The sequence below is a fragment of the Lepisma saccharinum genome, chromosome 10 (genome assembly GCF_977018435.1).
Source record: "Lepisma saccharinum chromosome 10, izLepSacc3.1, whole genome shotgun sequence".
Lineage (NCBI taxonomy): Eukaryota > Metazoa > Arthropoda > Insecta > Zygentoma > Lepismatidae > Lepisma > Lepisma saccharinum.
This window is the reverse complement of record NC_139238.1, coordinates 76,549,423-76,575,499: the sequence shown is the minus strand read 5'-3', so window position 1 is coordinate 76,575,499 and position 26,077 is coordinate 76,549,423. Positions and strand designations below refer to the sequence as shown.

Sequence of the window (26,077 nt, the reverse complement as noted above, 5' to 3'; positions counted from 1 at the left end):
TAGATATTGATAATGTTGTTAAAACAATTTTCAACTTCATATATAAGGATAATTATTTAAGAACTCTTTTATAGATCTATAGTTGAAATGTAACAATTGTATATTTTTAATTCATTTTTAAAATTTTTGTAGTTTTAGTTTATGTTTGCTAAATATTTTGGAATATTCTCTTGTCCAATACTGTGGTTTTGGATACCTTGTAACATGTAATACTGCTGGATTATGGCTGAAAAGCTGTTCTCGGCAGTTTAAAAACACTTTAAAATTGTTGTTGTTGTTGATTTGGTTTTTTAAGTCCACTTTATGCACAGTAAGGCTAATTGGGACTGGACCTACAGTTTAAAGTGGGATCCGAACCACTTGTGCCTCCACCGGGTATCGAACCCGGGACCCCTTGATTACAAGGAGACGACGCTACCACTGCGCCATCAGGGAGGCCCAACACTTTTAAATAAACAAATAAATAAAAAATTAAAATTAAAAAAAAAAATTGAGAATACACATAAAACCTGCCACACTTTTGTACCAAGGGGAAGGAGATTGAGTTTACATTTGTCATCCTCAACCACAGTGGATGTGACGTGTTCATTACCACTCCATTTACGTTGTGCCTCCCCAATGGATTAGTAGTAAAATCATTGCCCTGAAATCAATGATCCCTGGTTTGATAAACAGTGGAGGCATGTAGTGTATTTTTTACTATTTTACTTGACTTTTCTGCCTGTTGACTAATCGTGATTATGAGGATGACTGATGATTACATGAAAATGATTAACAAAGAACACCCATGCCTGGGAACTTTGCTGGTGAGATTGAAAATCACCCACTTAACACTCTTGCCCACTGAGCTGGTACATAGTAATCTGCAGGGCTACGATTTTTAGGACCTAAAAATCACCAAAATATGCAAAATAAAATATGCTCTTATGACCTATAATTTTACAAAATATGCACTCTAATTTGAAAAATATGCCCTTGTAACTTGTTTCAAACATGAATATCTAAATGCTGAAATATTTTCACAATACGTACTATTTTTAGTTCACTTTATGGGCTCTTGAGTTGCAATGCACAATGAATACTTTCTATAAATTTTCAAACAAAAATGAAAAAAGTTTTGCTGCAGTCCCAAAAAAAAGCTCTCAAGTAAACATGGGAGTAAGAACGAATCCACTTCGAAAATGACTGTATATTTCTTGAAAATGCAAAAATATGCTGAATATGGCCGAAAATCCATCAAAATATGTTCTATCATGCAGAAATGGCCAAATATGCCAAAATATGGCCTTAAAAAGGGCCTTAATTTTGTTTATTCATAATATGAATGTCTATGTGTTTAGGGAACACATCACCCTTACCAAAAAAATATGCTAAGTCATGAAAAACCTAGCCCTAGCAATCTGTATCCCATGTTAAACTATATAGTTTAGCCTAGTTTATCCAGTTCCGGTTAGCCTATCTGTGCATAAAGTGAACTTGTAAAAAACAAAACTCAACTCAATTCAAATTAACTGAATGTCCTTGTCATTTAAATAACTACATAAAAAAACAAAGTGCCCCCTGTGCTTTGCACCACACCATGAAAGTGTATAGGGGGTGTGGAGTTAGGACTGCACACTTTCTTGCACGGCCGATTGTGGGGGTGATGTGATCAGCACCATGCCCCTGGCTGCCGTTAGCCACCCTACTCCAAGTACCCACTTTATAGAATGCTGGGGGGGGGGGCACCAGAGTGGCTTGAACAGGTGAAAAAATCCCGGTTCTCCCCCGCCAGGCATCAAACACAGGTCTCTCGCATGGTAGTCAGATGCCCTAACGACTGAGCTACTGCGGCACTACATATCTCAATGATTTTAGATATATTAAGATAATTAGATCAGGATACTGAACAATATAAATTGCTAATCAGTCAGACCAATGATAAAAAAAGAAGAAAAAACACCATAAACATTGATTTTGTGAAAAATTATATAATTCTTACCGCTTCAGAATGTATAGGATGAACAGCAAACAACAACGCACTAAGAACTGCAGCCTGTGGGCTATTTCCACCGAAGAGGAAATTAAATACAGGAACCGAGAGAACCGACACCAGAGCATGAAGCAGAATGTTCGTCATATGAAAACCCCATGGTTTCAGACCACCACTGAGCAAGTAATTCCACCTGTGAAGATAAGAACATGACATAAATCAATAGTAACACAATTAAACCTTGTCAGGGGTAGACAAAACTAAAAATAATTCAGGGGCCAACTCCTTTTTCTCAGGAGCTGGTAGTTTATTATTTTTCAAAAACAGTCATGAATGAAACTACGAGGCTGAATCAAATATGAACGAGCCTTGATTGGCTAAGGGTCGGAATGGGTAGCAGGGTGTGATTGGGCATGTGCGGCCGGTAGGTGGGGCTGTCGTGAGTCAGGAACCAGAACAGCCGGCGTGTCGCATGCTTCGTTTAGTAGCTCTCAAGTAGTGTAATTGATGATACAACCAGCACCACTTACAGGTGTACAAATGATGAGCTCATATAATTAAACAGCCCGATTTGCCCACACTTAAAATTATGCCAAGATGCCCTTATTCCCCAATTCTTCAAGTGTGATATGCTCTTAATTCTAAGAATTTTGAATCCTATTGTACAAATGATGACCCCCCTCAGATTGATTTGCCTACACTTATAAAAGGCACTTCTGTGAGATTGTTGTCCATAAATTTGTTAAAAATATGCCCCTCTTGATATTTTTTTTGCCCACACCTAAAACTAGGCCAAACGTATTAACACACACCCACCCACACCCACCCACCCACATACACCCACACACACACACATATTTACTTCCGGTTTGCCTACTTCCGGTCCACTTGTGGCCTATTTCTGAGCACAGCTCTGTTAGAGATAGGTATATTTTATAAATTTAAAAATTATTTCATTCTTCACAAACAAATCTCATCTAACAATTCCATAACAGTTCCATGCTCAGCTCTGTGTCTGTGAGACAAGCACAGCTCTGTTAGAGATGGGGATATTGAGTATAAATTTAAAAATTATTTCATTCTTCACAAACAAATCTCATCTAACAATTCCATAACAGTTCCATGCTCAGCTTTGTGTCTGTGTGGGATTTGTACAGCAACATAGCTTTGTTAGAGATTCATTCAATTCTTCACCTCCTTATCCATAACAGATCTGTGTTTATAATAGATAGGAATATTGAGTGCATCTAACAATTCCTGCCCATAACAGTTCCATGTTGTAGAAATATCAGCAAGGCTCTGTGTCTGTGAGATTTGAAACCTTGTTCCCAATCAGTTCCAAGCTGTACAGCTCTGTGTCTGTGAGATGAAACGTACGTTGAAACGTTTATATAGAAACAATGGGCATTGATTGCCACTTTTCAGACAAGTTTTAAATTCCATACAAATACAGAGTTGAAACTGTCATGGCATAGGGATGAAATAACATCTAGACACTCAATAGATGTGAAGAATTAATTATACCCTAACTGTTAGTCCCTATCTCAGAGCTGTGCTCTGTACAAATCCCACACAGACACAGGAACTGTAATGAAGGAATGAAATATTAATATCCCTATCTACACAGACACAGAGCCTTGCTGAGCATGAAACTGTCATGGGAATTGTTAGATGTGAAGAATAAATTTCACAGAGCTGTTATGGATATGGAGGTGAAGAATTGAATGAAATAATATTTATACCCATCTACTCTGTCTCTAACAAAGCTATGTTGCTGTACAAATCCCACACAGACACAGAGCTGAGCATGGAACTGTTATGGAATTGTTAGATGAGATTTGTTTGTGAAGAATAAAATTTAAATCTATACTTAATATTCCTATATTTAACAGAGCTGTGCTTGCCTCACACAGACACAGAGCTGAGCATGGAACTGTTATGGAATTGTTAGATGAGACTTGTTTGTGAAGAATGAAATTTAAATCTATACATAATATTCCTATCATGTAACAGAGCTGTGCTTGCCTCACACAGACACAGAGCTGTTATGGATATAAATGTGAAGAATTAAATGTCTCTAACAGAGCTATGCTGTACTGATGTTATTAGGTACAAATCCTCGCACAGACACAGAGCTGAGCATGGAATTGTTAGATGAGATTTGTTTGTGAAGAATGAAATAATTTCTAGATGTTTCAATACTCAATATCCCTATCTCAAACAGAGCTGTGCTTGCCTCACACAGACACAGAGCTGTTATGGATATAAATGTGAAGAATTAAATGTCTCTAACAGAGCTATGCTGTACTGATGTTATTAGGTACAAATCCTCGCACAGACACAGAGCTGAGCATGGAATTGTTAGATGAGATTTGTTTGTGAAGAATGAAATAATTTCTAGATGTTTCAATAATAATATAATTAAATCTATACTCAATATCCCTATCTCTAACAGAGCTGTGCTGTACTGACACACAGACACAGAGATGTTATGGATATAAATGTGAAGAATTAAATGTCTCTAACAGAGCTGTGCTGTACTGATGTTATTAGGTACAAATCCCCGCACAGACACAGAGCTGAGCATGGAATTGTTATGGAATTGTTAGATGATATTTGTTTGAAGAATAATTTCTAGATGTTTCAATAATTAAATCTATACTCAATATCCCTATCTCTAACAGAGCTGTGCTGTACTGATGTTATTAGGTACAAATCCCAGCACAGACACAGAGCTGAGCATGGAATTGTTATGGAATTGTTAGGAAGAATAATTTCTAGATGTTTCAATAATAATATAATTAAATCTATACTCTAACAGAGCTGTGCTGTACTGATGTTATTAGGTACAAATCCCTGCACAGACACAGAGCTGAAAAGATGAGCAACAGAGCTGAGCATGGAATTGTTAGATGATATTTGTTTGAAGAATAATTTCTAGATGTTTCAATAATAATATAATTAAATCTATACTCAATATCCCTATCTCTAACAGAGCTGTGCTGTACTGACACACAGACACAGAGATGTTATGGATATAAATGTGAAGAATTAAATGTCTCTAACAGAGCTGTGCTGTACTGATGTTATTAGGTACAAATCCCCGCACAGACACAGAGCTGAGCATGGAATTGTTATGGAATTGTTAGATGATATTTGTTTGAAGAATAATTTCTAGATGTTTCAATAATTAAATCTATACTCAATATCCCTATCTCTAACAGAGCTGTGCTGTACTGATGTTATTAGGTACAAATCCCAGCACAGACACAGAGCTGAGCATGGAATTGTTATGGAATTGTTAGGAAGAATAATTTCTAGATGTTTCAATAATAATATAATTAAATCTATACTCTAACAGAGCTGTGCTGTACTGATGTTATTAGGTACAAATCCCTGCACAGACACAGAGCTGAAAAGATGAGCAACAGAGCTGAGCATGGAATTGTTAGATGATATTTGTTTGAAGAATAATTTCTAGATGTTTCAATAATAATATAATTAAATCTATACTCTAACAGAGCTGTGCTGTACTGATGTTATTAGGTACAAATCCCTGCACAGACACAGAGCTGAAAAGATGAGCAACAGAGCTGTGCTGTACTGATGTTTATCCCCGCACAGACACAGAGCTGAGCGGAACTGTTATAGAATTGTTAGATGAGATTGTTTGTGAAGAGATGTTTCAATAATAATATAAATCTATACTCTAACAGAGCAATGCTGTACTGATGTTATTAAGTACAAATCCCTGCACAGACACAGAAAATGGATCTAGATATAATAATTCTATACTCAATAATAGCTATACTTAGGTACAAATCCCCGCACAGACATATGTTTCAATAGATATTAATTAACAGAGCTGTGCTGTACTGATGTTGCTCAGACACATAGGAGCATAGAACTGTTATGAATAAGATTGAAGAATAAAATAATTTCTATATCAATAGTCTATACTCATTATCCCTATCCCTGTGCTACTGTAATTAGGTACAAATCCTTGATATTTGTTAGATGCGATCCTAACTGAGCTGTGCTGATATTATTAGGCACTATGAAAATTCTCACAGAGCTGTACAGGAACAGGTTTCAAATCTCACAGACACAGAGCTGTACAGCTTGGAACTGATTGGGAACAAGGTTTCAAATCTCACAGACACAGAGCCTTGCTGATATTTCTACAACATGGAACTGTTATGGGCAGGAATTGTTAGATGCACTCAATATTCCTATCTATTATAAACACAGATCTGTTATGGATAAGGAGGTGAAGAATTGAATGAATCTCTAACAAAGCTATGTTGCTGTACAAATCCCACACAGACACAAAGCTGAGCATGGAACTGTTATGAAATTGTTAGATGAGATTTGTTTGTGAAGAATGAAATAATTTTTTAATTTATACTCAATATCCCCATCTCTAACAGAGCTGTGCTTGTCTCACAGACACAGAGCTGAGCATGGAACTGTTATGGAATTGTTAGATGAGATTTGTTTGTGAAGAATGAAATAATTTTTAAATTTATAAAATATACCTATCTCTAACAGAGCTGTGCTGTTTTGCTCTACATAGACACAGAGCTGAGCATGGAACTGTTATGGAATTACACAGAGATGTTATAGATATGGAATTGAATATTCTGTCTCTAACAGAGCTGTGTTGTTTTGATGTTATTAGGTACAAATCCCCACACAGACACAGGAACTGTTATGAAGGAATAAAATATTAAGATACTTAACAGAGCCTTGCTGAGCATGAAACTGTTATGGGAATTGTTAGATGTGAAGAATAGAGCTGTTATAAAATGTGAAGAATTGAATGAAATAATATTTATACCCATCTACTCTGTCTCTAACAAAGCTAAATCCCCACACAGACACAGAGCTGAGCATGGAACTGTTATGGAATTGTTAGATGAGATTTGTTTGTGAAGAATAAAATAATTTTAAAATCTATACTTAATATTCCTACAGAGCTGTGCTTGCCTCACACAGACACAGAGCTGAGCATGGAACTGTTATGGAATTGTTAGATGAGATTTGTTTGTGAATTTTTAAATTTATACTTAATATCCCTATCTCTAACAGAGCTGTTATGGATATAGAGGTGGAGAATTGAATGAAATAATATTTATACCCATCTACTCTGTCTCTAACAAAGCTATGTTGCTGTACAAATCCCACACAGACACAGAGCTGAGCATGGAACTGTTATAGAATTGTTAGTTGTGAAGAATAAAATAATTTTTAAATCTATACTTAATATTCCTACAGAGCTGTGCTTGCCTCACACAGACACAGAGCTGAGCATGGAACTGTTATGGAATTGTTAGATGAGATTTTTTTGTGAAGAATGAAATAATTTTTAAATTTATACTTAATATCCCTATCTCTAACAGAGCTGTGCTTGCCTCACACACACAGAGCTGAGCATGGAACTGTTATGGAATTGTTAGATGAGATTTGTTTGTGAAGAATGAAATAATTTTTAAATTTATAAAATATACCTATCTCTAACAGAGCTGTGCTGTTTTGCTCTACATAGACACAGAGCTGAGCATGGAACTGTTATGGAATTACACAGAGATGTTATAGATATGGAATTGAATATTCTGTCTCTAACAAAGCTGTGTTGTTTTGATGTTATTAGGTACAAATCCCCACACAGACACAGAGCTGAGCTTGAGAAGAATGAAATAATTTCTAGATGTTTCAATACTCAATATCCCTATCTCTAACAGAGCTGTGCTTGCTTCACACAGACACAGAGCTGAGCATGGAACTGTTATGGAATTGTTAGATGAGATTTGTTTGTGAAGAATGAAATAATTTTTAAATTTATAAAATATACCTATCTCTAACAGAGCTGTGCTCAGAAATAGGCCACAAGTGGACCGGAAGTAGGCAAACCGGAAGTGAACCGGAAGTAAATATGTGTGTGTGTGTGTGGGTGTATGTGGGTGGGTGGGTGTGGGTGGGTGTGGGTGTGTGTTAATACGTTTGGCCTAGTTTTAGGTGTGGGCAAAAAAAATATCAAGAGGGGCATATTTTTAACAAATTTATGGACAACAATCTCACAGAAGTGCCTTTTATAAGTGTAGGCAAATCAATCTGAGGGGGGTCATCATTTGTACAATAGGATTCAAAATTCTTAGAATTAAGAGCATATCACACTTGAAGAATTGGGGAATAAGGGCATCTTGGCATAATTTTAAGTGTGGGCAAATCGGGCTGTTTAATTATATGAGCTCATCATTTGTACACCTGTAAGTGGTGCTGGTTGTATCATCAATTACACTACTCTCTCACGATGAGTGAGCAGTGTGTGCCAGTGTCTGTTGCGCAACGAATAATTATCAAGTTCCTCACCCAGGAAAGTCAAACCGGCCGAAATTTACTGGAGACTGCAGGCCCAGTTTGGGAATGGTACCCTCTCGTGGGCAAGAGTGAAGGTGTGGTGTAAGGAATTCCAGCAAGGCTGTGAACGTGTTGCAAATGAAGTGCACCCCCGTCGTCCTCGCACCAGTGTGATGAATGACAACATGGCTCGTGTTCGTGAGCATGTCGAACAGGATTGCCGAGTCACTGTGAAGCAAATTGCGGCAGAACTTGGTGTGAGCAATGGAAGTGTCCAATCAATCATCACAAAGCACTTGGGTTTCCGCAAAATCACAGCTCGGTGGGTTCCCAAGCTGCTGAATGTTGCTCAAAAAGATGACCGAGTTCGCATTGCTCGCCAGCTTCACACTCGTTTTGACGTGGAAGGGGAAGCGTTTTTGCATCGCATCGTTACCTGTGACGAGACATGGGTGCATCATTACACCCCAGCATCCAAGCGTGCCAGCATGGAGTGGAGGAGGAAAGGCGAAGGAAACCCCGTGAAGGCCAAAGTTTGGTTGTCTGCGGGGAAGGTGTTGGCCACGGTGTTTTGGGACTGGAGGGGGATCCTACTGGTGGATTTCTTACACGAACGTCGGACCATCAACGCACCCTACAACTGCAGCCTCCTGGATCAAGTTAAGGTGCAGTATCGACGCAAACGACGAGGCTGTCCCATCCGCCAGGTCTTGTTCCTCCACGACAATGCCAGACCCCATACAGCAGGTGTTACGCGGCAGAAACTGGTGCAAATGCACTGGGAGCCACTTCTGCATCCACCGTACAGCCCAGACCTTTCACCATGTGATTTTCACCTGTTCGGACCCCTCAAAGAAGCACTTGGGGGCGAGCGATTTGCGACCAACGATCAGGTGGAAACCTTTGTGTGCAACTGGTTGGCTACCCACCCAGCTTCATTCTACAAGAACGGCATCAAGAACCTACCACAACGTTCGGAAAAATGTATCACTAAGGGCGAAGACTATGTAGAAAAATAGGATGTGGCAATGTCTCTGTTTCCTTCAATAAATTTTGTTTCTCTGCACAAGGCTCGTTCATATTTGATTCACCCTCGTTAAGAAAAAGCTACACACAGGGTGGATAAAAAATCATGATTTTTTATTATTTGAATAGATTTTCTTATTTTCTTTAAAAAAAAATTGCTTAAACTTGCTTTGTTTAGAAAGGTTTCTTCTAGCAAAAGGCCCTGTAAAATATTTGAACAGTTTGATTACAGTAAAAATAAATTATATGTAAATATACATTTCTCTGTTTCCAATTCTGTATATATGAACCTATTATGGAAATGTTTATTGAGTGTGTTAATGAAACTATAATAATTTCAGTAACTTTTCTTCCAGTGAAAATAAAACATTCTGGATGAACTCTATACTTGTAACTTAAAATATTTGTAGTCTTTGTAGCTGAATTTTGGCATTTTTTTTTAATGAAAGTTTGCAAACTATCTGATGGCATGTTTATTTACAGTTTAATGATAATTACACTATTTACGGTTTAACATGATTAGTATTTTGTATATTTTCCGACACAAAATGTTTGCTATTTTTGCCTATAAAAATTATTGAATTGTGTTTACAGTTTACATATTACATTTCCTTTCATATAAGCTTCACCCCATTAGTACATATATTTTGTTTCCTTTCTTAGAGCCTAACAGACACCATTAAATGATTACAAAAATAATGTACTTTCACCAAAAATGATTCTGATACCTATAAAATCCTTATGTACCAGGTGTGCCGGTTAATAATTCTTAATAGATCCGAAAGAAAACAAGTGTATCTGGGGAGAAAGTTAACAAATGCTTTATTCAAAGTATGTGCCATCGCTAGCTATACATTGTGCCAATCTGTCTGTCAAATTGTAGATGCCCTTCCAGAAAAATCATTCACATTTTGAGGTGATCCAGTCAGCAAGCCATTGTTCGACATCTTCGTAATTGTTGAAGTGTTGCTGGGAAAGTGAGTGAGACATCGATGAAAACAAGTGGTAGTCCGAAGGGGCTAAGTCTGGTGAGTATGGTGGGTGGAGCAAGAATTCGCTTTTTCATTGGTCTGTTGTTCAGATGATGTGGGACCGATTTTCCTGCCTTCTGGATCTTTCCCATGGCATGAAGACGATCAGATATGGTTTGGCGACCAACATTTAACTTATCTGCCTGTTGTTGCATTTGCGTATCGTCTTCGTCCAACAGTGCTTGCAATTCGGCGTCTTGGAATTTTATCGGCTGGCCCGGCCGATCTTTGTCTTTCAAGTCGAAATCACCACTTTTGAATCGTCGAAACCATCGCACACACGCACGCGTCAGGACATTGTCACCATATGTTTCTACAAGGATACGATGGCTTTCACTCGCGTTTTTCTTTTGATTGAACAAGAAAAGCAGGTCGTGCCGCACATGCTCCTTATTTGGTTTGAAGGTCAACATGTTTCCCACACAAACCCAATATCACGATCACTTGCACTCGGTTACACATCCACGGCATTTTGACTGTCCTGGCAACACACTGACTGTGCACCAACCCTTGCTTCCAGCACCATCCAGCGACGAAATTAAGAATTATTAACCGGCACACCTGGTATATTATTCTATACATTTATTTCAGGGGATTTAAATCAGAGATTCTTTTTTTTAAAAAAATCGCCTGATTTAACCCTTCACCCGAAGCATCAGTCTGACATATCCCCTGAAAATTTCATCGGGCAACACTGTTGCGCTCTCCACCCTGAGACTCCCTGTACCTTTCCCCCACAATGTTTACCTCTGAACAAGCCAAACCGTATCAATGGCTTAATAAGTACCGATCGGCACGGTAGCTTTTTTGTGAGGATACGGGGTCTGTGAGACAAGAGTAGTTCGGGTAACGTCGGAATCGCCCTGGTCCGTAATACCACGTGGTTCGAGTTGTGTGTATTTGTGGAGTGTGTTTGTTTTTGTTTCTTTCGTAGTATTTTTGTGAACATTGTTCTCATGGCCCAAGAAAGAAAACAAGCCATTTTCCGAATCACAGATGACGATTTTGATGAACCTGTTAGGGAGGGAACTATTAGAAAACAATGAGTCTGAACTCAAGGATGACGATGTTCAAAGTGATGATTTTGAGATAATTGACGACACTGATGCTGATCCCATTTTTTTTCCCCGAGTCACAGGATTGTGAAGATTCCGGAACAAGTAGTGACGACGATGAAAACCGATTCTGGATGACTGTGAAGTTCCTGCTCGTGTCGTCACCTGTTCTGCACCAGAGCCAACTACACCTGACGTGTCAGATGCCCCTCGGCCAGCTCCGCAGTTTTAGTTCGGCAGCACGAGAGGCAACCCATAAACGTGGAGAAGTGTTGAATCGCCAAAACGTCATCAAACTCCTCAAAATAACATCTGATCTTTCTTAGCTAAGAGCTCTTCTTATAATTTTTGTGTATTCCTGAATTTTTAAATCCACTCATGAAAATATGCCTTGCATGTTCTCAAAGAAGGATGCACGTAGACCAATTTTTACTGTGTTCTAAATAAACAATACATTTTCCTTCTTGTTTTTTGAACCTTACATGGATAAAATAATTGGAAGTTTATAATTAAGGCTCACAGAACAAATATCTTGTGTTATCATTAGCAAAAATAAATAAATTGGATGTAAAAAAATAAAATTTTCGTGTAGGTCTGACAGACCGGATCGTTCAGATTACAAAAAAAACAACAAAAAAACATGATTCATGTTAAGGGTTAAACCTTGATTTAAATCAATCCACCTTGGCTACACATTTTGAAATGTGACCATAAAATATCTAATTTAATAATTAATACAAGATTGGATTAAAAGTAATTAATTCTTGCACCGAAGTGGCCATCCTGCAGAACTGGTAACAGCATGAATAACTATGTAACACATTCTAATACATGGCTGACTCTACCATATCAATGTAGATTCTAAATTCAGCTAGCAACAGTGCAAAAATTTATAATTGCATGTTTGTATTCTGATATAATGATACATGCTTGAAATTGAATTGTTTTTTAACCCTTAACTTGTGAGGTGCGGTGTCACAGACTGCTTGAGTTTCTAGAAGTTTCAGATTACCACCTTTCGTTCAAGCTAGTGTTGCCACCTTCCGTCTACCTTACACAATAGGCCCTCCTCACAGCATCAGTTTCTCGCCAGCTTATCGCGTGTAAGGAGTGAAGCTTTTTTTATTGCCAAGTGCGGTCTGCCTGACGTACTTCACAAGGATCGTTATGGCGAGTGACGTGCAGTCTTCTATTAGAATTAGAAAAACTAAAAATATTTTTGAACACTTTTTCCTTTCTGTAGTTAAATTGCACTTATTAGTTGCCAAATATATCGTAAAAGGTTATATTTTGTGTATATTTTTGACAGTACGACAAGTGAAATGAATATGTTCACATTTATAATAATTTTTGTAGATGAATAAACTAATGAACATAGTAGCTATATAACTTACGTTCTGGCACTAATTGCTGTCAAATGAGTCACTAATACCCATAATGTATTATTCTCCAATATCAGAAAGTTAAATTGGTAATTTATGTTGAGGCAGGAGTGAAATAATTCAGAGCGGTCTGACAGACGTACCTCACAAAGTATGTCCCAATATAAGCACCTCACAAGTTACGGGTTAAGTCCACTATATGCACATGTAGGCTAATTGGGACTGAACCTACTGTTTAAAGTTTAATCTGAACCACTATGCAATGTACTTCCACAAGGTATCAAACCAGGGACCTCCTGATTGCAAGGCAACGATGTTACCGCTACGTCATCATGAAGGCCCTTTAATGATACATGTAATATTAAAAACACACTATTTAAAAAAAACACATACTGTACTCGTTCTTTAAAAAAAAAAAGGCAATGCAAATTTCAATAAGCAAACTCAAACTTTAGAACTGAATTGGAAATTCAGGGACGAGGTGAAAATTTTCAGGTGCCATGAACCTGACTGTATTTTTCTATCCCGAGTCTTGTTTCCATGTTTAAAAAACACTAAAGATTCTGATGAAGGGAGTATTTATTTAGGCTTTTATAAAATGCCTAATATAATAATAATAATAATAATAGTAATTACAAATGAAAACAGGTCTCCCCAATGGCATAGTGGTAATGTTGTCACCTTGTAATCAAGGGGTCCCGGGTTTGATACCCTGTGGAGGAACATGGGCTCGGATCCCACTTTAAACTGTAGGCCCAGTCCCGATTAGCCTTACTGTGCATAAAGTGGAATTAAAACAACAAATCAAACAAAACAAAACAAATTAAAACAAAATGCACATCCTACACAAATACAGTGGAACCGCGATTTTACATTTTTCATGGGACCAAGCTGAAAAAATTTAACATACAGAAAAATGTACAATTCGGGAAAATTTTATAACATTTTGCTATGTTTGGACCATCAAGATTGAATGTATAATGCAGGAAAATGAAAAATTTGTGGAACATAAAATTGGAGTTCCACTGTATATCATAATTCCATGTAACTTTTGTGAAAAACTATTTACGCATTGCTCACCAGTCACACAAGACTTTTTGTTTGTGACATGAATGTAACATTGAAATACTTTTAAAAGCTTCTACAATGTAAATGTGTATTAGTTAGGGCCCGAAATAATCGGTTAGGCCTAATTATAACAATAATGTTATTATTATTATTCATTAAATGGATCACATGAATGATACATCATAAACATGAATGAAATAAAAAGGTAATAATTAGGGATGTGCTGAAGCCGATTACAGATGTATGAAAATCAGCAGAAATTGACATATCGGCATCAGCAAAAATTCGATATTTAAACCGGTACAGACAATACTAGAGTTCTACCTTCTAATAAGATTTATATTTTAATTGTGTAAGATTTTTTTTAAAATTAGGTTATGATACCTCATCATTGTAGTGTGTTTGTAATAAAATTATTGCAAACTTTCATTCAGAGGACCAACCTACCTCAAAATCAGAAATAAAACAGTACATTGCTGAACCAACTATCCCATGTGACCAGGATCCACTGTTGTATTCGAAATTGAAAAGTGAGTATCCAAACACGAAGCAAGTGGTTAGAAAATACTTTGGCATTCCTGCTGCATCAGTATTCAGTGTTGCTGGACAGATTTGCGTTAAGACAAGAAGTATGTTACTTTCAGAAGTGCTTCAAAAACTCGTGTTTCTGAAGTTTAATCTGCCAGCATTAAATTTCCAATATTAAGAACAGGAATTCATTTTGCATTTCAAAGAACTGCTTGTGTACTAATGTAAAATCTCTTGATTTTTTTAGATGCAAATGTACATTTGCATCCCTTGAGAGTATATATGTATATACATATGATATGCAATAGAAATGTACAAGGGAAATTTATTTTTGTCATGCTGAAAATAACATCCCATTTCTGTTGAATAATCTTATGTACGAGAATCGGTCAAATATTGGTATTGGTTCCAAAAATTATCTGTGAGTACATCGGCATCGGTAAATTTTCAGCTTCGTTGCATCCCTAGTAACAATTATTATAATCTCAGTGTTTCTTACATAGTTTTTCTCTTATCTTCCAATTAACCTTTGATGCTGGTCCTACGCTGAAGTATTTATCAGAACAACCTTTCTTCTTGAGAACAGCATTATTATTCTTCACCAACCTGTTCACAAAACTCCCCGAAAAACTTATCCCACATATCTGACATACAAGATGAGATTTGTCTCTTGAGTTTGCTTCAAGATGCAGGACTTGAAATTCTTTTTACATATTCATATTGAAACTCCATGTATGCTTTGAACCATGCTTATTCACTGCTCTACAAATAATGGAACACACACAAGACAATACAACAGTAAAGTACTGTCTGCCGGAACGTTCTCAACGACAATGAAACATTTTGATTGTTATGAAGTGTTCGAAACACTACTTTAAATATTGCATCAACATTTTTTTTAATGAAATGTCTCAAATTTAAACTTTATTTCCAAGCTAACTCAGACTTTTATAAAACGGGACAAATTGTGTTTTTTTTATAACATCAACCAGGATACGCCTCTGAAATGGGACTGTCCCGGTCAAAATGGGACATATGGTTACCCTAGTATTAGTGTAGTTTCTTATTGAAGATATAATAAATATATTGATTCCAGCACAAGGTATTATAATGTATCTGCAAAAGCATATATAAATCTACAGGGTGCACACAAATTATTAGTTGATTTTGTAAGACCATATTTTTACCAATACTGAATGGAAATACATATTACCACCATATGACAAGAAAATTTTCAGCTAATAATTTGTGCACACCCTGCATTAACGAGTTTCTATTACCTGAAAGAGAGCACAGTCAGAGGACGGTAAGATTTATGACTTGCGTTGTGAACCAGCCTGGTCCCCCAGAAATCATTCTGTAGTAAATTCCATATTGGTGTCTCAGGCTTGAGGTCATCGTTATTTACAACGGCTTCAGAATCATCAAAAACGAAATCACCGTCAATTGAATTATAGTAACACAATGTTGCTGCTGAAGCTATGAGGAAAATAGAAGCTAGTTCTGGAAACCCTGTAAATATAAATAGTTACAATGTAATTATACAGCTACAGTACTGTAGTGAAATGCTACGTTAGGGAGAAAAGCTGTTTTCAATTCTCACACACATACATGAAAACTCAGGTTTCTTTGAGTAAAAAAAAGTTATGCTTATATCACTTTCAATCAGTGCTTAAAGTGGTTTCAGTCAATAACCAGAATGTCAACCACAAATGAATACCACTTAGTAGTAGTAGTAGTATCGGTGGTGGTGGTAGTAGTCATTAATGTCATACAAGTGGGACACCAATATTGACAGCAGAGCAGAGAGTTTTCTCTTGCCTTGCACCACTAGCATGACAATGCATATGTATTTGACAGGACCACATTATACTGGATTTCAGTGTAGGAACCGAGCACTTCGATGTTTCTCGGAATTTTCACCCCTCACAGGTCATCAACAGGCAGGGTTGGGTGTTGCCGTTGTGCCAAAACAATGCTTCCAGCTCGAGTACTTTGTGACCAGATTGAAGAATGACTGCTTGTGCGGCAGTAAACCGTATACGCAAACAGTTACAAGTGGTCTCGAATCAGAGCGCAATACACTTTAAAATAAATATGATGACGGGGTGCCTATGCAGATTATATCTCAGTGCAAGTAGTATTATTCGCAGCAAATAAATATTCTACTATTGAGACAGCCCAAAATACGCAACGTGTTAAAAGTAATTATCTTCACAAGTTGTACGATTTCTTGAGTCGCACATTATTTTTCTCGATTTCGTGAAGACCGATTTTGAGAATCCTCCTTAGCAAACGATGCCTCCGCTATGGTGCAGTGGTAGTGTCGTTGCCTTGTAATCAAGGAGTCCCAGGTTTGATACCCAGTGAAGGCACATAGTGGTTCGGATCTCACTTTAAACCGTAGATCTAGTCCCGATTAGCCTTACTGTGCATAAAGTGGACTTAAATCCAATCTCGAACTCCTTAACAAACCTCTCTAATAATAAAAAAAGTAAGCAAGTAAATACATTTTTCTCACTTTGAAGTAAATTATCATTTTGGGCTATTTTTGGTTTATATGAATCTGCCTTGTCCTCCTCCGTGGCCGTGGGGTCTAAGGCACTATGCTTTGGGCTCCGACTGTGGGACGGCATGGGTTCGTGTCCACCTGGGTTCAGTCTGTGGGTTCTCGGCCTGTGTATAGGGCCGGGTGGCAACCCACCATCGTGAGAAAATTGGGGAGCTATGATTGAGTAGCGTAACCTGGTCATAAAAATCTAATACAACGGCGGGGATTCGACGTGCTGACCCCACGTCAGCCCATTACCGGTTGAATATATTTCCACACCTCTAGGTAGGAATGTGGGATGGAGACTGTCAATCGGGAGATAGGCCAAGGCCCTTCAAGGGCTGTCGAGCCACATGTTATTATTATTATGAATCGACCTCGCTCAAGAAGTTTATTTTATTGAGTCAAGCACAATAGCCAACTCTTGCAATGAGTCACTGGAAAGACATACAATGTGTGGTTGCACATATATTTAAGCATCTAAAGAAGAATTATATTCTTGTGGTAAGGAGTCGTTGTCATTTAACAAACTTTATTGATTTATTCTATCAGCATTATTGAAATATTGTGCCATGCTGAACTTAACAGTCACATTGATTGTTTAATGAGGCATTTTTCTTGTGTTGCAGAGCAGGTTGTTTTTGGAGTATTATAATGCTTTACACAGTCCGCTCGAAGAATTTAGAGAATATTCATGTTTTATCAGAGGGCCCACCCCCCAAAAGAAATATCTGTGGAGTGTGCATGTTTTACAGGTTTCATTGCACTTAAGATTGTAATTTTCCGGTGCAACATGTCTGATGACGATGACAAAGTTCCAATTTATAGGTGGCAACACTTACAGGCAGGAACGACCTTGGCAGGAAGGAACTCTGATTGGCAACATGTTGACAACTGACTCAAGAAGCCCCGCGACCGACAGAACTCGAAGTGCTCTGATCCTAAGTTGACATAAACTTTAGTTGACTCATATTTTCAAGTTTCCAAACAAAAAAAAAAATTTCCTTCATGAGAAAGTTAGTGATGAACACTTACTTCAACATACAAGTGGTGCAAAGGAAGATAAAACATCATACCGCCACCACTACTACTACTCCTGCTACTATGTCACATGAGGTGAGGTGAGAAGGGGGGCATTATGTCCCTAACTGCTTTTATTAGGTTGCACAGGTCAGCTTTAGAGTTCTTAGCATTTATAAAACAGGTAGGTCAAGTTTAGATTGATTAGCATTAAAATAACATCCCTAAATGCTTCCAACACCTGATCACATAATATCTGCTGTAAAACACAAAAAACAAACCCCCTCCCCTTTAGCTTCACATGAAAATCCACCAGTACTTCATGTCTTACACAACCATAAACCAAGAACAACTACTTGCTGGGAAGCATCGATGCTTGCAACATCTACTTCTCAAATCATTATTTCTCTGTTAAATAAAACTTTAAACTGTGCTAGTTACTCCAAGCTTCAAATTTCAACAATCCTGTCAGCACTCATCATAACTTCCTTGTCTTCAGATCAGCTTAAAAAACTTCTAAATATATCACACGTATATATAATTTTTCTCAACATATGATATAAAGGAATATTATTTCAAAAATGTTGACATTTTGTTTATTTGCACTTACTTGGAAATGGTAATACAGCATCCCAAAGATCCTTGTTCCTCTTCACCTTATACGGATAACAATTATGTGGATATGTGCCATTAACTCCATTAGAAGTACCAGATCCTTTGAATTTTAAATTCATCCTTTACGGACTATCAAATATTAGCCCTCCACTATTCAAAATGGCCATGATTCATAATGCAATTCTACAATGAAAATAACACATTACTAAAACACTGCATAACAAATAAATTTATTAATAAACTGTATAATTGAATAATTAAATTCTTTAGTGGCTCCACATTACAGCATGGATCCAAATGCTTTGTTAACTTTTGTTAACTACATTTGGTAACAGTTTCATACATCGGAGACACATTTGTTCAATTTTACACAAGAAACTACTTACGGAAATGAGTTTCTCCAAGGTTTACAACGTTCGTGGAGGTATTTTCTTTCATCGTGGAATATAATTGACCAGGAAATCATGTATTATTCAAGAGAAATATCTCACCGACGCACAATTGCCATAGCTTTCATTTGCTTGCCCTACGACAACCCGATGCTGCGTACGTTTGATGACTTAAGTCAGTGTTTCAATCCCCTTTTTTTTTACTATGCTTGCCTAACGTAACCAAACCTAACCTAACCTTATCGGAAATGCTTCATGGGGCTATCCGTGAATGGTTCGTGTGGTTATCCGTGAATGGTTCGGGGGGCTATCCATGAATGGTTTGTGGGGCTATCCGTGTATGGTTCGTAGGTCTATCCATCAGCTACCCGTGCATAATGTATAATTTCCACCGGTGACGAACACGATAGTAGGTATTTTTCGGTGAAGAAAGTTGAAACACTGCACACCCCACAACATGAGTCAAGATGTGCCCGCCATCTTGTGTTCTGGAAGCAAAGGAATAATAAAAAAAAAGCACTCTGAATGTGGAAAATTGTGTTTGTTTTCGTGTAAAAAGCATAATGGCACCTTGAACTATGTTCCGCAATACACAATTGGTAAGTGCGAACCCATGCAAAACACAAAATATCCGATTTTAATGTGTCTCCGATCTATGAAACTGGTACCCTACATTTTACTCTTCATCTATATTCTCGGTTATATTGTACAGAGCTCTATCAGTTAAATAGCCCCGTCTAGTTTGCTGCACTTTTTGACACTCGGTGCAGTGCAGGTGTATCCAAATTACCTTCCGCAATAGCTAGTTTGAAACTACCTTTCTTAGAAGGAACTTCAATTTGGACGAAAATATTTAAAATTCCTTGCAAAATCGAGGGTGTAGAATGTGACAACAGAGCCTCCAGTGTCAGGGTGGTGCAAGGAAATGACGTTCAACCAACTAGTTGAAGTCAGTACTAGAGCTGACTTCACCATTTTAAGTTTCAAAGTTTGCAATTCCAATGGTAATTCTGATCATTAAAATTTTGGTAACCACCAAACGTCTCTAATTCTCTTATTTTCGTATTTTTCACATTGATACTTACATATTCTGCATTCGTAATGATTCTTCTATTTCGTGTTTCGTTTTTTGCATGCAAATAATCTCAATTTTCGAAATATCGAGTATTTTTATTTTGTTCGCTTTCGCTTGCGTTACACGCGATATGGCGGAGAAATCTTGACTAGCGTAGTCCATGATCACTGGTTATGCAGTGTTGCAACCTTCTTCATAGAAAAATACCTACTTTCGTGTTACTGATTTTGTATTTTATTCCAGGTTCAAAAACTCCACGAACCATTCATAAATATTAGCCCCACGAACCATGCACGGCAAGTTTAGGTTAGGTTCTGTTAGGTTAGGAAACATAGTTAAATTTGTTTTTCAATATTAATTTTTTTTTCGGGTTCGAAAACCCCACAAACCATTCACGGATAGCCCCACGAACCATTCACGGATAGCCCCATGAACCATTGACGGATAGCCCCACGAACCATTAATAAATAGCCCCACTAACCATTCACGGATAGCCCCACAAACCATTCATAAATAGCCCCACGAACCATTGACGGATAGCCCCACAAACCATTCATAAAAAGCCCCACGAACCATTGACGGATAGCCCCACAAACCATTCATAAATAGCCCCACGAACCATTGACAGATAGCCCACGAACCATTCACGGATAGCCCCACAAACCATTCATAAATAGCCCCACGAACCATTGACGGATAGCCCCATGAACCATTCACGGATAGCCCCACGAACCATTCATAAATAGCCCCACGAACAATTCATGGTAAATGTTTACTATCCTTCGGACACCTATAACTTCTGAGTTTCGTCAATTTTTGACATTTGTACTTACCTATCTGCTTCGCGGATCATTTTTTAACGTGTATCCACGTTTTTTTGATCAATTTTTTTTAACAGTGTTTTTGTAACTGAAGAACGTACGTTTCCGCAAATGGTTTGTGGGGCAATGCGAGAATGTTGTGTGGGGCTATGCGAGAATGGTGTGTGGGGCTATGCATATTTTTTTTCGAACCAATTTTTAACTATTGTAACCTATTGTGACCCTACCTAACCTAACCTTACCAGAAATGGTTCGTGGGGCTATGCGTCAATGGTTGAATTTCCGCTATGAAACATTCCCACATCACACAAAACACCTTCCAGATGTTAGACAATACTACAGGAACTTATTACGGTAAGTAGTTTCTTCTGTAGAAATGAAGAAATCTGTCCGAAGGATAGTAAACTAGTACCCAATTCATAAATAGCCCCACGAACCATTCACAAATAGCCTTAGAGATACTTGGCGAAAGGAGGGGGGGGGGTTATAAACCCCATCAACCTCACATTGAGCACGCCACTGATCCTGTGCACGTCATGTTGTCGCAAGTTCGTAATCAGAAATCAGAAATGATTAATAAATAATAATAATAATTAATAAATAAATAATAAACTCACGTTTATTTACGTTCTAGAACTGTTACACAGTTACAAAACCGCGCATTTGGAAACACTGACCGGTTGTGACGTCATGAAACGCTCGCAAATATTTGGTTCACGTAGTAGACGGACATCAAGGGAACAGCTTTCGTGCATCGGAGTGACATTAATGTCGAAAATTACATGATTTATCAGCAAAAAAATTTCAACGAGGTGAAAACAAACTTCCAAGACCTAAAGTATAAATAAACCCATTTCGGTAAGTACTTTCTCCTGTAAAATTGAAGAAATACGTTTTGGGGATACGAAAATTTTACCTTCTGATCTTATACAAGTATTCAACAGAATTGTGAGGGAACTTATATATGTTTAAATGTATAAAAATCAGCAAATTCTGTAGCACAATTATAGGGGAGACGAGATATATATTCCACGTACGTTTTTTTCTCATGATGAAAGAATTGATATATAATTTACAACGTTCCCCTAATATTAGGTTACATGATTAATTTCTTATTTATGAGAATAATTTTGACAAACTACTAGTCGCAATCCCATAACTAAAAATCAAGAAACCGTTGCTTTAGTTTTTGCCATAACGGTTTGTTTACATGTTGAAGACGACCGACTTATAAAAAATATAAACAAAGATGTCTTCACATCATCTAAAAGTATAAAAAGTTGTTACAACAGGTCAAACACGCACACACATTTATACGTAGACCTATATACTTTTTTACACAACCAGTTTACGGTAATTACTAGAAAACTACACTTTATGACAATGGATTCCTGCGTACTTTGTTACCTGTCTGCTTGGCACATCACATTTGTATTTATAAACAACGTAATTTCTTGAAGACAAGTAAAACTACCATAAACAAAATTCCATAATCCAACGATACCAACTATATTACGAGCAACACTTACTTTTGGGAAACACTTAATGACTGCAAAACGATGGGAGATACAAACCGGCTCAGCATTAACATACTTTACTTGTTAGCGTGCAGAAAATATCCAGGATTCTGTCGACATGAAAGGTCATAGCCTTAGGCTTGAATAAATGCATGACTTATTAAAGAAACGAAACACAGCTAGCACAGAATACACAGCTCAGAAACTTTTTATTTCCTTGTACAAACCTTCTCGTGGTCATATTATATTTGAATGTTAAAGTATATAATACTTTTAATTCAACAAACAGGAATTCTACAGCGCAACTTCCATCCTTCCTGCGTTATTCCACCATGAAAACACTTCCCTACCCGTCCGGGTATAACTTATAGCACCGAACTCAAACACCTTCTTAGTCAAGCGCCGTATTTCAGCTTCTGACGTAAGCGCGGTATGCTTTCATGTTTAGATTAGGCTTGTCAGGTTTAAATCTCTGCATAAATACACTACGTTTAGTTTAACAACGGAAGAATTTGGCCTCAAATCAGAAGACGAAATACGACGCTTGACCATGAAAGTGTTTGAGTTTGGTGCGATAAGTGAGACACTCTGTCAAGGCAGGCAGTGAAGACAGAAGAAACACGTCTCAATGATGGCGTTGCAGGGATGAAAGTTGAATAGTTGAATGGTTGACGGCGGAAATTTGACAGTCCATAGAATGAATACCGAGTATCAATATCATAAAAATAGCAGGGGCGTGCCATGACCTTTCGTGATAGGCAAGCGATGGCTTAATTTTTCGTTTCGGTTAATTATAACAATTTCAAATATAATATAGGCCTACACACATCCCAACTTACAATAATGTGCATAATGTTGAAGTATCGGGCTTGAGTGTGTGAAGTACATATATACCGTAAAATTAAATCCTCGCTGCACGGTTTTTAAAGAAGAAAAACAGCCTCTCGATATCAACTTGTAAATTTCAACCATGAAGAAAATATTGATTTACTTGATATTTGAGGGCAACTGTAAATTAAATTATGTTCTTTTTTAACCCTGAAAATAATAAACATCCTATTAGCATAAAGTTTCAATCTTAAATAAACGGACGGGTTTCGGTTTCTTACTTGGCTAGAATTATGAATCATGACTTGTCTTCAGTTGGATGCAAGCGCAGATGTGATTCTGGGAACGTTCATGTATTTGCACTGCTTTATAAAAATTGCTCAAGTCACTGTGGCCTGTAAAGTTCCATGGTCCTAAATTTGTATTGAACAAAACACATGGCCAACAAAATCATTTATTAAGATCATTGCTGCCACGTAACCACATAATATTGTTGTACTGAGAAGTTTTAAACTGCCTAATGAAAATTTCCCATCTTTCTTAGGTGGTTTGGTTATGCACAGGACACGGTCGCTCATGCTTCACAATCACAAGCTCCAACTTTACACCATACATTCTCAAACTGAATGGTTTTGAAAGAAGGTCCCTAATCAAGTCCTTACCTGCAGCACTGCAAATCGATGGCTCTTCTGGTATGTCAACCATGGTGAAAATTTTCAATGTAGAATCATACTTTTACTCACCAGGTACAAAAACATGGTACAAAGAACAAAAAAACAACACGCATCCGCAGCACCCACGCTTCTAAATTAACCTTCCTTTTTACCCTACCTGCAGTCATGGACGTCCGCAGGATTTTTTCCCGGGAAGGGCAAGCTAGGCAATTTTTTTTTCCAGGGGGGGCAAAGGACACACATTTCCCTCCAAAATAGTGATGCCCCCTCAAAAAACACTGTTTCAGTCTGAAATTATCATGTTTCTTCAACGAATTTATAATAATTAACATAAATTACTGTGATTGAAATGAAATTGTGTGTGAATTATATAATTTTAGGTACACATTCATTTTCCAGGGGGGGCGTGCCCCCCCCTTGCCCCCCTTCCGGACGCCCATGCCTGCAGTGTTACATACCCTGCATATTTCCGAGTAACTGACCACATGACGAATATGTTCAAGTACTGGCTGTGATTTCATATCTTATAAATAGCATACGACTGGTGATCACTGGCTAACTTCATAATGTTGTTGATTACTATAGAGTTTCAAACATGAATATCCTACCGTGTTAGGTGGTGCTAATGATGCACAGAAAATTCTGGAAGTTAGCAACACTTGTGGCCAGTGTGGACGAATTCTTTCCAACACCCTTGCCAAAGACAGATGCGGTCTTGGTGTTGCTTGCCCTCGGTCTTTTTTCTTAGCGAAAGAAGACGGACAGTGACCATGCAAGAACTGCATAAGTCACTCGAAAAGCGGGGAGAAAGGCGAGCAGTCCTCTTCTTCTAACGCGATCAGTCGTGCCGCATCGCCCAGCGTCTTCAAGGGTGTAGCCGGATTATGTTTCAAAACAAAAGAACAGAAAATAGGGGAAATGAAAATTCTGCAATGTAAATATCTTAGAGTAAATAAATTCCATTCTAATGTGTATAAATGCATTGAAAAACACGAACTTCAGATATAAAAAGTGTTTTTAAAAGCAACGCAAGCGGCGCTTGCCCCGCCTTTCCTTACTGCACGCTTCTGTAAAAATAGTAGCATTAGATGGAAGAATAATGATGGGAATGCGTACTAAATCTAGATGAAATAAAGACGTCAAATTCTGAAGTGAATGGCATTGAGATCCTTCAAACGCGTATACGGTTATTTTTCCTGTGATTAGCAACCCTACCCATCCTCTAGCAATATGGTCGTAACTTGGGACTAATTTTTTGTGGCGTAGAATCGAATTTGGGACTTAACTTCGACAAGTTTTCTTCCAGCATCCAGAACTAAATTACTGTTAAAGTTGCGAAATCTTAATTACTTTGACCCAGTGGCGTAGCGCAGTTCTCTGGGGCCCCCTGCAAGTAAAATATTGGGGGCCCCTTAGTGTAAAAAAGATTATCGAGATGATGCCAAAGCCCCCCCCCCAATCGTTGTAAAATAAATTAACTTTTACAGCAAGTACCCTGCTTTCCCATTACTTGTCATCGACTTTGATTATATATATATATATATATATATATATATATATATATATATATATATATATATATATATATATCAGCTTTCGAAACTAAATCAGGGTGGTCTGAATTCCTGATAAATAATTGAAAGAAGAAATTAGATTCTTTTTCTCTTACTTAAGGATTCTTTTTTGGAGAAGGGGGAGGCTTCATGCAGCCAAATATTTTGTTCGCAACATTTTTTAAAAATTAGGTTACATATAATACACATATTTAAAAAATGCTGTTTGGGGAAATTGTTTCAAGGATAGTAAACACTCCTTTTAACTTTGAGGTGAATGCGCCTCCAGCCCCAAAAGTCATCCCCTCACTGTGCCAGGTCAAGATTCAACATAAGAGCTACTCACATTACGCTTCTAATACTAATAGTGCGTTATATACTCAAGCAAATTTGTCATTTCATTTATGGAGGTTGAACCGGACATCTAGATTATCAATGGTAACCTAAGTCCAATTGAAATCTGCTACGAAGAAATAGCAGCGGACTCCAGTCTTGACTCTTGAGAGATAGATAATAAAGCGACAATGGAATTTTATTTACTGAAAATTTGTCTCCTCCCCCCCCCCCCCACACACACACATGTTGTTGTCGCACGGACACGGTGTTTAATTT

At 37.6% G+C, this 26,077-nt stretch overlaps 1 protein-coding gene across 2 annotated transcripts in view; it reads right to left on the bottom strand.

Annotated features, from left to right (window-relative positions):
* LOC145993952 (protein O-mannosyl-transferase TMTC4-like) overlaps positions 1-22,741 on the bottom strand; it is a 77,853-nt gene extending 55,112 nt beyond the window's left edge. Inside the window, exons 1-4 of one of the 2 annotated variants that reach the window (XM_083129928.1) lie at positions 22,638-22,741; positions 18,604-18,791; positions 15,703-15,934; positions 1,982-2,165 (exon numbers count right to left, since the gene is read on the bottom strand). In XM_083129928.1, coding sequence (XP_082986054.1) covers positions 1,982-2,165; positions 15,703-15,934; positions 18,604-18,727 — 540 coding nt within the window. In that variant the 5' untranslated portion in view covers positions 18,728-18,791; positions 22,638-22,741. Of the gene's footprint in view, positions 1-1,981; positions 2,166-15,702; positions 15,935-18,603; positions 18,792-22,292; positions 22,312-22,637 lie in introns of those variants that run through there. The other variant, XM_083129929.1, reaches the window with a different exon arrangement.
* Positions 22,742-26,077: the final 3,336 nt, after the last annotated feature.